The sequence below is a fragment of the Macrobrachium nipponense genome, chromosome 2 (genome assembly GCF_015104395.2).
Source record: "Macrobrachium nipponense isolate FS-2020 chromosome 2, ASM1510439v2, whole genome shotgun sequence".
Lineage (NCBI taxonomy): Eukaryota > Metazoa > Arthropoda > Malacostraca > Decapoda > Palaemonidae > Macrobrachium > Macrobrachium nipponense.
In genome coordinates, this window is record NC_087201.1 from 116,926,568 (window position 1) to 116,939,313 (window position 12,746).

The 12,746-nt window shown below is 37.3% G+C and overlaps 2 protein-coding genes across 5 annotated transcripts in view; one reads left to right on the forward strand and one right to left on the reverse strand.

Annotated features, from left to right (window-relative positions):
* Positions 1–12,746, forward strand: part of LOC135221282 (BAI1-associated protein 3-like) — a 464,894-nt gene that overhangs the window by 423,941 nt on the left and 28,207 nt on the right. Inside the window, exon 24 of the mRNA XM_064259094.1 lies at positions 2,102–2,317. Within this exon, the coding sequence (XP_064115164.1) occupies positions 2,102–2,317 (216 nt within the window). The remainder of the gene's footprint in view (positions 1–2,101; positions 2,318–12,746) is intronic.
* LOC135220927 (uncharacterized) overlaps positions 1–12,746 on the reverse strand; it is a 241,443-nt gene that overhangs the window by 24,670 nt on the left and 204,027 nt on the right. The gene's annotated exons all lie outside the window — the stretch shown is intronic.

The window sequence follows — 12,746 nt, forward strand, 5'->3', positions numbered from 1 at the left end:
TTAACAATGTCTCTTGCAATTATATAACCCTCCTGAGGAAAACCCTATTTTTATTAAGTTTAGCCTCCGGAGCTAGAATATCAGAACTGTCGGCCTTATCAAGGGAACCAGGCCACATTGAGTTCCTCCCCTCAGGGGAAGTCCTCTTATCCCCAGATCGCCATTTTCTAGCCAAAAATGAAGATCCACAGGACAGATGGTCCTCGTGGAAAATCCTACCACTACCTCAAGACATTTCCCTTTGTCCTGTCAACTCATTAAGAGCCTACCTAAGCAGAACAACTCTGAAATCTTCAGGCCCGTTGTTCATTAGGAAGGAAGGTGGTACATTATCCCCAAAAGGGATCAGGCAACAAATTTTATACTTCATTAAACAGGCCAATCCAGAGTCCTTTCCTCGGGCCCACGATGTTAGGGCGGTGGCCACATCTATTAATTATTTCCAACACATGAATTTTGACGATCTTAAGAAATATACAGGCTGGAAATCTCCGACAGTTTTCAAACGGCACTACCTAAAACCCTTAGAAGCCCTCAAATTTCCAGCAGTGGCAGCTGGAAACACAGTTTCTCCTGATTCTTAATTTCCTATAACTTCTTGTAGCCTTCCCTTCTACCTGCCCCATTGCACCCTTACTTAGTTTAGTCGCCTCCATGTATTAGGTTACCTTGAGTTTTGCTATTGTTCATCATTCAAGTTGGATTCAGTTCCATTCTTTTGTATATATCAACTTATAATCCTCTCTTTGCCTAACCTGTATATTTATTGCTTGTTGTTAGGCTAACTAATTTTAAGTTATAACCCATGTTTTAGGGCTTATACTTTCCCATATTGTAAGACTGTAATTTTAGTTGATTATTATACTATTAACCTTACAGGTTTTTAACTTTACCTTCTTATTTTATCTGTACTGTCCCTCAAGCTTGGTGTTTTAGCATTCTCTGGTACTATTTCACAGGGCGACACAGGTTAAGCCCAGAAAAGGGATTTTGACGAAGGAAAAATCTATTTCTGGGCAATGACCTGTGTCGCCCTGTGAAACCCCACCCTGTAGTTAGATTGTCCTCACCCAGCTTACCCCAAGCTTGGAGGCTATCTTCAGGAATGACGTCTCAGGCGTCGGAGGCGCTCACGGTAGTTGTAGACCGGGAGCTATAGCACGGCTCCTCCATAGTTCAGGGTTTTGTCGAAGGAAGAAGCTAAATGGCAAGGGACCTCTGGTAGTGATTCCACTTGCTCCTTACTATACCGACACTTCTATTAGAGGTGAGCGAGCCATTTATCTTGGCATTATATTGTTTCTTTTTTCTCTAGGATGAATAGCAATATTTATTCCTAAGAAATAGTATCCAAGGAACCATTTCACAGGGCGACACAGGTCGTTGCCCAGAAATAGATTTTTCCTTCGTCAAAATCCCTTATTAGGATCATTTTGTTTTATGAGGTGCCTGGAAAGCAAGACATCACTTTCTTTTGAATATGCATATACTGTTTGGTCGTTATCATTATATTATTAGTTTAACCATTATCATTATATTATTAGTTTCATCAGAACACTAAATCTCATATTTTTAATCTGATGTGTCAAAGCTAAAGGGTTTGTTGTAGAGTGAGTAAAAATTGAAGTACATAATACATTTTTCTTAGGATTTAGCAAGCTTTATACTGGCAAGGGCTCTGGCTCTAGGACAGCCTGTAAAAGGAATAATACAAAGCTTAAAAAGTTGGACAGTCATTATTGTTTTTATTTATTGTAAATATAGTAGTCTGAGGAGACCACTGGCCCAAATTTGTAGATTTAAAAGAGATTTTTTATCCTTTATATTTGGTACATGTATTTACAGTAAAGCATTTAAATTAATTATGCATTGCAACAATTTGTACATTCAGTGTGAAGTATAATAACATTTAGATTACTTTCAGTACTATTCATAGGGATTGTCTTGTGTAATGGTTATATATATCCTTGCAGAAAATTTAAATTATTTAATAACAGTAAAATTCTAAGCCAACTTTATATGGTCCTGAAACAAATAAGGTAGTTAGAATATTATAAGCAACCTAATTATGATCATGTTATGAGTCCCTTTATCTAAACAGCTTCGTCAAGAACTTCAGAAGGATGTTTTTCATCTGGCATGGTCACCAGATTCTTTGCCAGCAGAAGAGGCTGTACGTCCCCTTTTAGAGCGCCTTTATGCTTCTTTATCAATGTATTCAGCAGCATTGCTCAAAAATAATCTTGATCGACTATTACATCTACTTTGGTTGGGTGTGCTTGGTGCCCTCCATCAACAAATTGGCAAGGACACTGAGGTATGTAATAAAACAAGTACGTATTTACCATAAGCTAACACCCACCTCTAATGATTTTAAGAAAATAAATTCTAACTCTTTGTAAATCCCAAAAACATTATTACCACTACTTTTATAAAATCCTTAGTCATTAAAAACGCATGAATTGGTATGTATCAAACAGTATAGTACAAACCTCGCTGCGTGACCTGCTGGCCAAAACAAAATTTTTTAAAGCACTGTATTTGGCGTAGTGTACTACAAACCTGAGCTTTTCATATATGGAAATTCCTTGCCACAAGCTGGAATGGCTATTAAATATTGGCAACAAGATAGTATTAACTATAGAAGGGGGCCACCCCTCACTCTCACTTTCAACACTACGGATTCTTTTTGACATGGATACAACCATAACCTTTCATATATGAAAGCTTATCCCTTATGAGGAGGGTAGTCCCTGCAAAAAAAAAAAAGTTGGATTCCACCTGAAAATCCCATGCTCCTGGTTACCTAAAAAAGTAAAAGATGTAATGACTCCTGTAACCTCCTACTGATCTGGTGAAAGTTAACTAAAGCAGTGGAACCCTAAGTCTGAGATCCCTGAGAAGAAAAAGAGGGAACTATAGTAAGGAACAATATTTCAGAAAACTGTGACATCTCCAGTTAGTGGGTTAACATGTATTTTCTTAGAAACATTCACTTCAGGGTATGATGTCCCTGCCTACATGAGTTGGGTACAAGAGACTCTTCAGCCTTGGCAGGGAACTCTTCAGAGAAGGACACTCCAAAATCAAACCAGCAGGTAGAAGGGATTCTGTCCTTGGTAGGCAACCTATCTATGAAGTTACTCTGAATACAAACCTTGTTTCCAACATTGGACTGTGCCATAGCCATCATACCATGGTCTTCTATGGTCTTGGGTTTGAGTTTCCTTTCCTTAGGGCATACTCAGGTATTTAACCTCGTTTTCGTTCACTTTCCAGTTGTTTTGGTAGTGTGTAGGACAGGCTGATGAGAAAGCAAAAGTTACTTGGTGGATTATGAGGAAAGTACCTTCATCTTTACCTAATCTTTTTCTTCCGAGCATTTTATTTTCAAATCCCATCCTGACTGCCCTCCCCCAAATGTTGTGGCAAACCTGGCGGATTTCTTTTGCCTTACAAGGTGTGCGGGCCCCACCTTGTCAACAAGGTGCTTCTGGAATTTTTTTTTCAATGACATAAGGTCAAGTTTATTTATACATACTGTTAACAGATTTTTATAAATAATGTAAATACTGTTGTTATTGATGGTGCTGTATTGTTGTTCATCGTTCTGTTGCTTTTTATAATGTTTATGTAGCTATGAGTCCATTTATATTAGTTTTGATACTGATTTTATGATGTTAATTTTAATTCTTTCAGGAGACTTTGAGCTGAACCCTGGGATTGTTACTCATTACAGTAAGAAAAATTGCAAAGTACTTTACTCAAATATTCGGGGCTTAAGGTAAAATTTTCTTGATCTCCAAAGTTACGCCCGTAACTATGATTTGATGTTTTTATCTGAAACTCTTGTAAGTAGTGACAAGTCAAATGTTGAATTTTGAATTCTGGAGTTTGATGGCCCTGACTTAATTTATTGTTATAACATCCCACATCTGCAAGGTATGGCTGTATACACCAAGTCCTGATGACCTATTTATTGTCAGAAAACTTTGGAGTGTAGTTGCCATGTAGTTCTGTTTGAAAATTTTCAGTAATTCCTAAAATGTTTGCGTATTTGCAGTTTCCCTCTATCCAAATATTGTCGATTCTATATATGGCTGTCTTTTGGAAAGGATTAGTATGGCTCAATCACAGGATTCAAAAGTGTCCTTCGTTATTTGTGAAGACTGTAATGCAAAGCATAGTGAGTGGCTAAATTCAAATTCCACAGATCAACATGGCTGGTCTGCTCTTGAGGTCTGTGTATCCTCTGATTTTGTCCAGCCAATTTAGGAATCCAAACACATTTCTTTTAACAGATATGACTTCATATTCACAGATGGTCCAGCAATATTGTGTAGTCCAAGGTCTGTGAATATATAGGCACTTTTGATCATTACACCATTGAGATGGTCATATCTGTCAATCAATACATATATTCCTAAAACCACTATTGGAAAAACAGTGTGGCTGAAATCAGGAGCCAATTGGGATCGCATTATTGACTCTTGTCAGACACTTAATTTTTCTGATGCTGTACTTATTAGATCCTGATCCCAAGAAGTTAAATGAAATTCTGATGGCTATTTTAATAAGATATATCACTAGGAAACTCATCAAATTTGAGTAAATGACCAGCCATGGTTTAATGATACATGTAGACAGGCCTTCCATGATAAACAGAACAAATTCAATGCTTAATGCTTGGAGATGAAATCGTTCAAATGAAAATTACATAATTTTTCTTGAGTTTTGCTGTGCTCCATACAGCCAAGATAAATTACAGTAATTCCTTGAAGAGGAAACTTTAAGACATTACTGAGCCTTATATGTGGTGGACCAAATTATTTAGCATAATCTATCTTTGGGTCAGACTCGTCTTCCATTCCACCACTACTGACTGATGAAGGTAGATTGGTTACTGGCCCTAGGGAAAAGACTGAACTGCTTCAGTGAACTTTTGAAGCTGAGCAATTGGCTAAGAATGTCACTCTCCTTTATACTTTTCATCCTGAACCTATTCTTACAAAATTTGCCTTTTGTTCCAGGGATGTTAAGAATATTCTGGATAATCTTGATAGCTGGGGTGAAGAAGATCCTGACGGCTTCTTCCCTTTGTTTTTTAAAAAAAGTTTCTAGTGTTTTGTCTCGCAAGATTAGTAGATTCTATAGATTTTTTATGTTGTGGTGTATTTGTGGTTGAGTGTAAGCTTAGTAAATACAATGCCTGTTCCAAAGTGTGGCATATCTGCAAACTGTAGTAACTACTGGCCAATCTCTTTTCTCCCTGTACTCTCCAAAGGTGCAGAAACTGATATTTAAGACACTGTATAATTATGTGGAATCCAAAGGATTGTTAGCTGGTAGCTAATACAGGCAGTCCCCGGTTATCTGTGGACTCTGTTATCAGTGATCCAGTTTTATGGAGCTTGTCTAGTGCCATAAAATCAGTGATTTATGGTACCATAACAGGCCATGTTCCGGTTATCGGTGGGAGCCATAATGGTGGTTTTCACTTATCAGCACACCCATGGGAATGGAACCCCCTGCCGATAACTGGGGATTGCCTGTAAAAGATGTGCCGAAGTCTTTAGCACAATTGAGTTTTCTTTAGTACGGGGCCACTGAAAATCGATCTATCTTTTGGTAGTCTTGGTAGTATCATGCCGCATGTGCTGTGGCCCATGAAACTTTAACCATGGCCCAGTGGTGGCCTGTCTTATATCATTGTCAGACACAAGATTATGGCTAATTTTAACCTTAAATAAAATAAAAACTACTGAGGCAAAAGGGCTGCAATTTATGTTTGATGTTTGGAGGGGGGATGATTAACATACCAATTTGCTGCCTTCTAGTCTCTGTAGTTTTAAGATCTGAGGGTGGACAGAAAAGTGCAGATAGACAGGTAAAGCCATCTCAATATTCTTTTACAGAAAACTAAATAAGGGATTTTGACGTAGGAAAAATCTATTTCTGGGCGAGTGAAATGTGTCTGCTTTAGCACTATTTCTAGTAAAATATTGCTATAATACCAGAGAACTGCTAAATTGGACATGTCAGAAGCCTCTGACTCGCTCACCTATATAAAAGGTGTCGGTATAAAACTGGGGCGAGTGTTAAACACTACCACAGCAACCCCTCCAATTAGCCTTTTCCTCATCAAAAGACCCTAAATACGGGGAGCCAACCCATAGGTCACACCTAGCTACCCCGTTGAAGGCGTCTGTGACGTCATACTTTTCGATAGCCATATCGTGTTCGCACACTCGAATATAGCTATCTGTTCTTTTATTTTTATTCTTGGTTATGGGTCGTCAATCTACCTCTTCACCCAAGTTAAGTACTGGTTCTGCCCTTTTTCAATATTTAGGGAGTGAATTTGCCTTTCGTTTTACCTTTATTTAGGGTTTTGTTAGGCGTCACTTTTAAGTAGCGGGCGGGCGGCGAGTCGCCTTTACGGCTTACCATTGATTTGTACCGATTTCAAGTGGTCTTCCTCTCTGCTTGTAACGTGTGATATTTCAGTACATGTATTTATTTATTTCTTGGGTGGCAGTTTAAGTCGATCCTATTTTCGTTTATGTTTTTGTTATTTTCATTATTTTCATGTTTTTCACGGGGGTCTTCATTCGAGCACGTTTCTTTGTTACGTGTTTCGCCGTATATCCATTCCCCCTTTTGCGCCCCCCGTTTATAGTGCTAAAGCAGACACATTTCACGGGAGCGACACGGCTGAGCCCAGAAATATAGGTGAGTGCTACTGAAAAAAAATTATAGATTTCAACTTGATCCTGTCCACATCAAAACGGTTTATCAAGCAAATAGTACTTTGTTTGCATTTCAGCATATGTGCTGTACAGTGATACCCCAAGCTTATGTGATTCGATTTGCGCAAGTTCACAACAGTGCGAATTTTTCTTTGGAACCTAATTAATTATCATACACGAGTTCTTCACAATTGCGTGAACATTTGCTAATCCTCCAAAAACACCGTAAAACCCTGCAAATGTGTTTGTTTATTTTATTAGGAAAATTTTTAAGTTTTAAAGCTTTTATTTGTAAAATCTTTATTAAATATGTATTATTGTTATTTTTGTACATGAATAAATATGATGCAAAGGTATGATTACAGCACCTACAGTTAGTGAATACACTTTTACAAGATGCGATACCCATTCACAAAGTTACTGCACTTTTCAAAGATGATATCCCTTCAGAAACTTTGTATGATTTCTATAATTGGTGTAAGTTTTCATGCTTTTAAGTGTAAAATTGGAATGGAAATTTTGTGGGTGCTATATCCTCTGCAAACATTACGTATAAGGGATTTTGACGTAAGGAAAAATCTATTTCTGGGCGATTGGTTCGTGTCGCCAGCGAAATATCCTTTAATCCATTATTTCTAAGGTAAATGTACTAACACATACCAGAGAATAAATAAAATAAAGAAAAGGTCAGTACTACTGACTCGCTCACCCTCCAAGAGGGTGTCGGTATGAACACTATGGCGAGTGAGACCACTACCACGAACCACTTGCCAATAGAAATCTCCTACTACAAAATCCCCACTAGAGGGGAGCCGACCCACAGAGTGGGCAGCAACTACTACTACTCCATCCCATGCTGCCGACTGCTGCGCCTCTGGTGGCCATCCTGAAGTTAGCAGACAATCTTGAGCGCTGGGATGGGTAGGGTGGGATTTATTTTTTTTTTTAGTTTTTTTTTCTTTGTGTTTGTTTTTTTTTTTTTTTTTTTTTTTTTTTTTTTTTTTTTTTTTTTGTTTTTTTTTGTTTTTTTGTTTTTTTTTTTTTTTTTTTTTTTTGTTTTTTTTTATTTTTTTTTTTTTTTTTTTTTTTTTTTTTTTTTTTTTTTTTTTTTTGTTTTTTTTTTTTTTTTTTTTTTTTTTTTTTAGCTGGCGACACGAACCAATCGCCCAGAAATAGATTTTTCCTTACGTCAAAATCCCTTTTCTGGGCTCAGTTCGTGTCGCTGCGCGAAATCGTACCAGAGAAATAGCACAAGATTGTAAAGAACAAATAAAACAGACAAAAAAGGTCTCAATAAAACATAAAATAAAATGAAGAAATATAATTTGCTAAATAATATACATATACAACAATGATACATAATAGAAATATTACTTAAAATTAACTTAAGGTTAATAATATTTCTTAAAATTAACTTAAATTTAACATATATTATAACAAGGGCTTACATGGAATATATGTTGAGCTTAACATCTGTGTATAGTTAATATGTACAAAGTAATTAAAGCAATTATAATAATAAATTGAATAGAACAAACTTTGACAATAATATAATAAAGAAATGTATATGACTTAGTATACAAAACCCGTAACCATTGTAAATAAGATGTGTCACCCTAGCATAAAAATAAGGGGGACACATCAAAGAGATCATTTTATATACAATCAATTGTGAGGACCCTAGCAAAAAAATAAGGGGCAACCCACTGTACCATAATAAGAGCAGCGAAGACTCAAGGTAAACGTAGATGAACATGGCAGGTATAGACAAACTGTTGGGTGAGATAGGTAGAAAGGAGAACTGGATCTTCATACTAAAGATTAAGCAGAGTCGGGGGAAACTATGTTACCCGCCGCAACTGCTGAAAATTTCAGAGCTTCCAAGGACTTTAAGTAATGACGCTTAAATACTGTCGGCGATTTCCATCCAGTATACTTCTTTAAATCATCGAAATTCATGTGTTGGAAATAGTTAATTGAGGTGGCAACTGCCCTGACATCACTATGTGACTTTAGGGAAGGAATCAGGGTTGGCTTGCTTAACCCTCTTACGCCGGAGCCCTAAAAATCAAAACCTCTCCCGTATGCCGGGCCTGGTTTGGAGTGAGCGCGGAAGTGGAAAAAATAATTTTTTCAAAAAATTACAGCGCGCGTACTTTTGAAGATTAAGAGTTCATTTTTGGCTCCTTTTTTTGTCATTGCCTGAAGTTTAGAATGCAACCATTAGAAATGAAAAAAATAATCATTATCATATGTAAATAATGCGATATATTTGTAGCGAAAAAAAAAAAATTCATACATAATTGTATTCAAATCACGCTGTGCAGAAAACGGTCAAAGCTAACCAGTTAATTTTTTTGCGTTGTATTGTACACTAAATTGCGATCATTTTGATATATAATACATTGTAAAACAATAAAAGCAACACCGGAAAAATATTATCACAAAATGATGTACGAATTCGTAACGAGCGGACGTAAAAAAATTTTATTTTCAAAAATTCACCGTAATTCTAAATAATGTTCTAGAGACTTCCAATTTGTTTCAAATTAAGACAAATGATTGAATATTACGATACTGTAAGAGTTTTAGATTAGAATTGCAGATTTCGACCATTTCGGACGAGTTAAATTTGACCGAATGTCGAAATTTTAATATATATTTTTTATATGGACATATTTAGAAGATGGAAAAAGCTACAACCATTCAATTATTTTTTATTGTATTCTTCATGAATTTGCGCACATTTTGATACATGAAACTCTATAAAAAGGCTAATATGAAAAGGAGCAAATATTAGGATAATGCCATGTACGTATTTCGGAGACTTTGCGGCCGCGAATCGGCGCGCGGAGTGAAGGTAAATATATTTTTCAAAAATTCACCATAAAATCAAAATATTGTTTTTTTAGAGACTTCAAATTTGTTTCAAAATGAATAAAAATGACAGAATATTACTAGGCCGTAAGAGTTTTAGCTTACAATTGCGTTTTCAACTATTTCGGTAGAGTCAAATTGACCGAACGTGGTTTTTTTTTTTCTATTTATCGTGATTTATATGCAAATATTTCGAAAAAAGAGAAAAGCTACAACCTTCAATCATTTTTAGTTGTATTCTACATGAAATTACGCACATTTTAAATTTTCATATATAAAACTTATGTAACAGCTAATTTTAAATGGTGCAAACATTTCGACAATCGCACACATTCTGATTTTTTCGGAAGTTACCGCGCGAACGTAATGTTTTTTTTTTTTCATAAATTCACCATAAATCGAAATATTGTGCTAGAGACTTCCAAGTCATTGCAAAATGAAGGTAAATGATTGAATATTACTAGAATATAAGAGTTTTAGCTTACAATTGCGTTTTTCGACCATTTCGGTAGAGTCAAAGTTGACCGAAAGTTGAAATTTTTGCACTTAACGTTATTTATATGAAAATATTTCAAAAACTGATAAAAGCTACAACCATGGGTTGTTTTTTGTTGTATTGTGCAGGAAATTGCGCACATTTCCATATAAACTTTATGTAACGGCAAATTTAAAAGGGTGCAAACATTAGGACAATCGCACGAAAAAATTTATCTGAAGAGTTATCGCACGAACGTAAGGAAAAGTTTTTTCATAAATTCACCATAAAATCGAAATATTGTGCTAGAGACGTCCAATTTGTTGCAAAATGAAGGCAAATGATTGAATATTACTATAATGTAAGAGTTTTAGCTTACAATTGCGTTTCTCGACCATTTCTGTAGAGTCAAAGTTGACCGAAGGTTGAAATTTTTGCACTTATCGTTATTTATATGAAAATATTCAAAACTGATAAAAGCTACAATCATGAGTATTTTTTTTAGTTGTATTGTGCATGAAATTGCGCACATTTTCATATATAATACTTCATGTAAAGGATAATTTAAAATGGTGCAATAATTATGTCAAAGTGACGAAATAATTTCCGAGATGTGTCACTGATTACTTTTTAGTGCGATAAGAAAGAAATTCGCGCTTGCGCGCCTGCGTAGCGATTGTAAACAAAACAACGCCTTGATCCGTGAACTCCAGCACCTCCAAGGCGCGTGATACAAAAGTTTTCGGATGGTAGGCCTATAAGTATTTTTCCGCGAATTTTTAAAAAAACTTTTTTGAGCCGACGTATGATACGTCCAATCGGCATACGGGAGACATTTTGACTCGACGTTTAATACGTCCAATCGGCGTAAGAGGGTTAATAAAGTACAGGATTTGTTGCCTGATACCTTTAGTAGATAAAGTACCACCTTTTTCTTTTTCTCATAAAGAGAGGACCCGAAGAGGATGAGGATGTCCTGGACAGAAAGGCTCGTAAGGTCGATACTGGACAAAGAGAAACATCTTGTGGAAGGGGTACAAACCTTCCACGGTTCCCACCTCATCAAGGATCCTCATTCTTTGCTATAAAACTACGTTCCGGAGAAAGTAGAACTTCCCCTGTGGGAAGAAATTCTATATGATTGGGATCTCTGGATAACGCCGACAGTTCTGAAATTCTAGCTCCTGAAGCCAAGCTTAATAAAAAATAGAGTTTTCTTAAGAGCATTATAAATGAACATGTCGTATTATCTGTTTCTGAAGCCAGCTTTAGAACATCATTTAAGAACCACGACACTGACGTAGGCCTCACTGAAGGTCTAAGTCTAGCACAAGCCTTGGGAATAGACGAGAAGTAAGAGTCTGTCAAGTCCTATGCTGAACCCGAGTTGAAAAATCTTTTTCAAGGCCGACTTGTTTGTCGTAATAGTGCTAGCTGCTAAGCCTTTTCAAATAAAGATCTGAAAAAGGATATAGCTGAATTGATTGTCATGATTCTAATATCTGATTCTCTCAGGAAGGTTGCCAACTTTTTGACTGCAGCATCATACTGTCTCAAAGTGGAATCTCTCTTATCAGATTCCAAGAAAAGAATATTTCGAGGATCAATATTCGCGTCTCTTTTTAGCCGCGAAACTTCATGAAGTCCATAAAGTTAGGGTTTTGAGAATTCCTGAGGAAGCGAACACAGTCTTCGTTTGTACTAACTGGGAGAGCCTGGGATTGGGAATTCGAAGAGGACGAAGACCCAGTTCCAGAATGAGAGGGTACCAATTGCTCTTCGGCCAGTCTGGGGCTACTAGAGCTACTTGACCCTTGAACGTCCTGAGTTTGTTCAGTACCTTCAGGAGAAGATTCACTGGAGGAAAGACATAAATCTTCTCCCAGTTGTTCCAGTCTATGGACAGGGCGTCCGTGGCATAGGCCAGAGGGTCCAGGTTGGGGGCCACATAACATGGGAGTTTGTGGTTCGCTTGGGATGCGAATAGATCCACTTGTAGACCTGGAACCCTCCGGAGAATCCATTGGAACGAACTGTTGTCCAGTGACCATTCCGACTCCAGAGGAACTGATCGGGATAGAGCATCTGCTATGACGTTTCTCACTCCAGCTATATGGGTGGAGGAGAGGTGCCAACTGAACTTGTCCGCCAGGGAGAAGATGGCTACCATGACATGATTCAGATGTCGTGACTTTGGAGCCCTCCCCTGTTTACACAATGGACTACCACTGCGCTGTCTAAAACTAGCTTTATGTGGGAGTTCTTTGGCGACGTAACCTTTTTTAGAGTCAAGAACACTGCCATTGCTTCCAGTACATTTATGTGAAGCTGGCGGAACTGGGGTGACCAGGTTCCTTGAACCTTCTTGAACTGAGAATATCCTCCCCAGCCGCTTAATGAAGCGTCCGTGTGGATGGTAATCCCGGAGGAGGAAACTGAAGGGGTACTGATATTGACAGGTTCTTGACTTTTGCCCAAGGGCGTAGACGATTCCGCAGAATCTGTGGGGGACTGATGATAACTTGTCCCTGGACCTGACATTTGCTCGTGAGCGCCAGATTCTGGTTAGGTCTTTCAGTTTGGCTTTCATCAAGATGTTTGTCACTGATGCAAATTGGAGTGAACCCAGAATTCTTTCCTGGCTT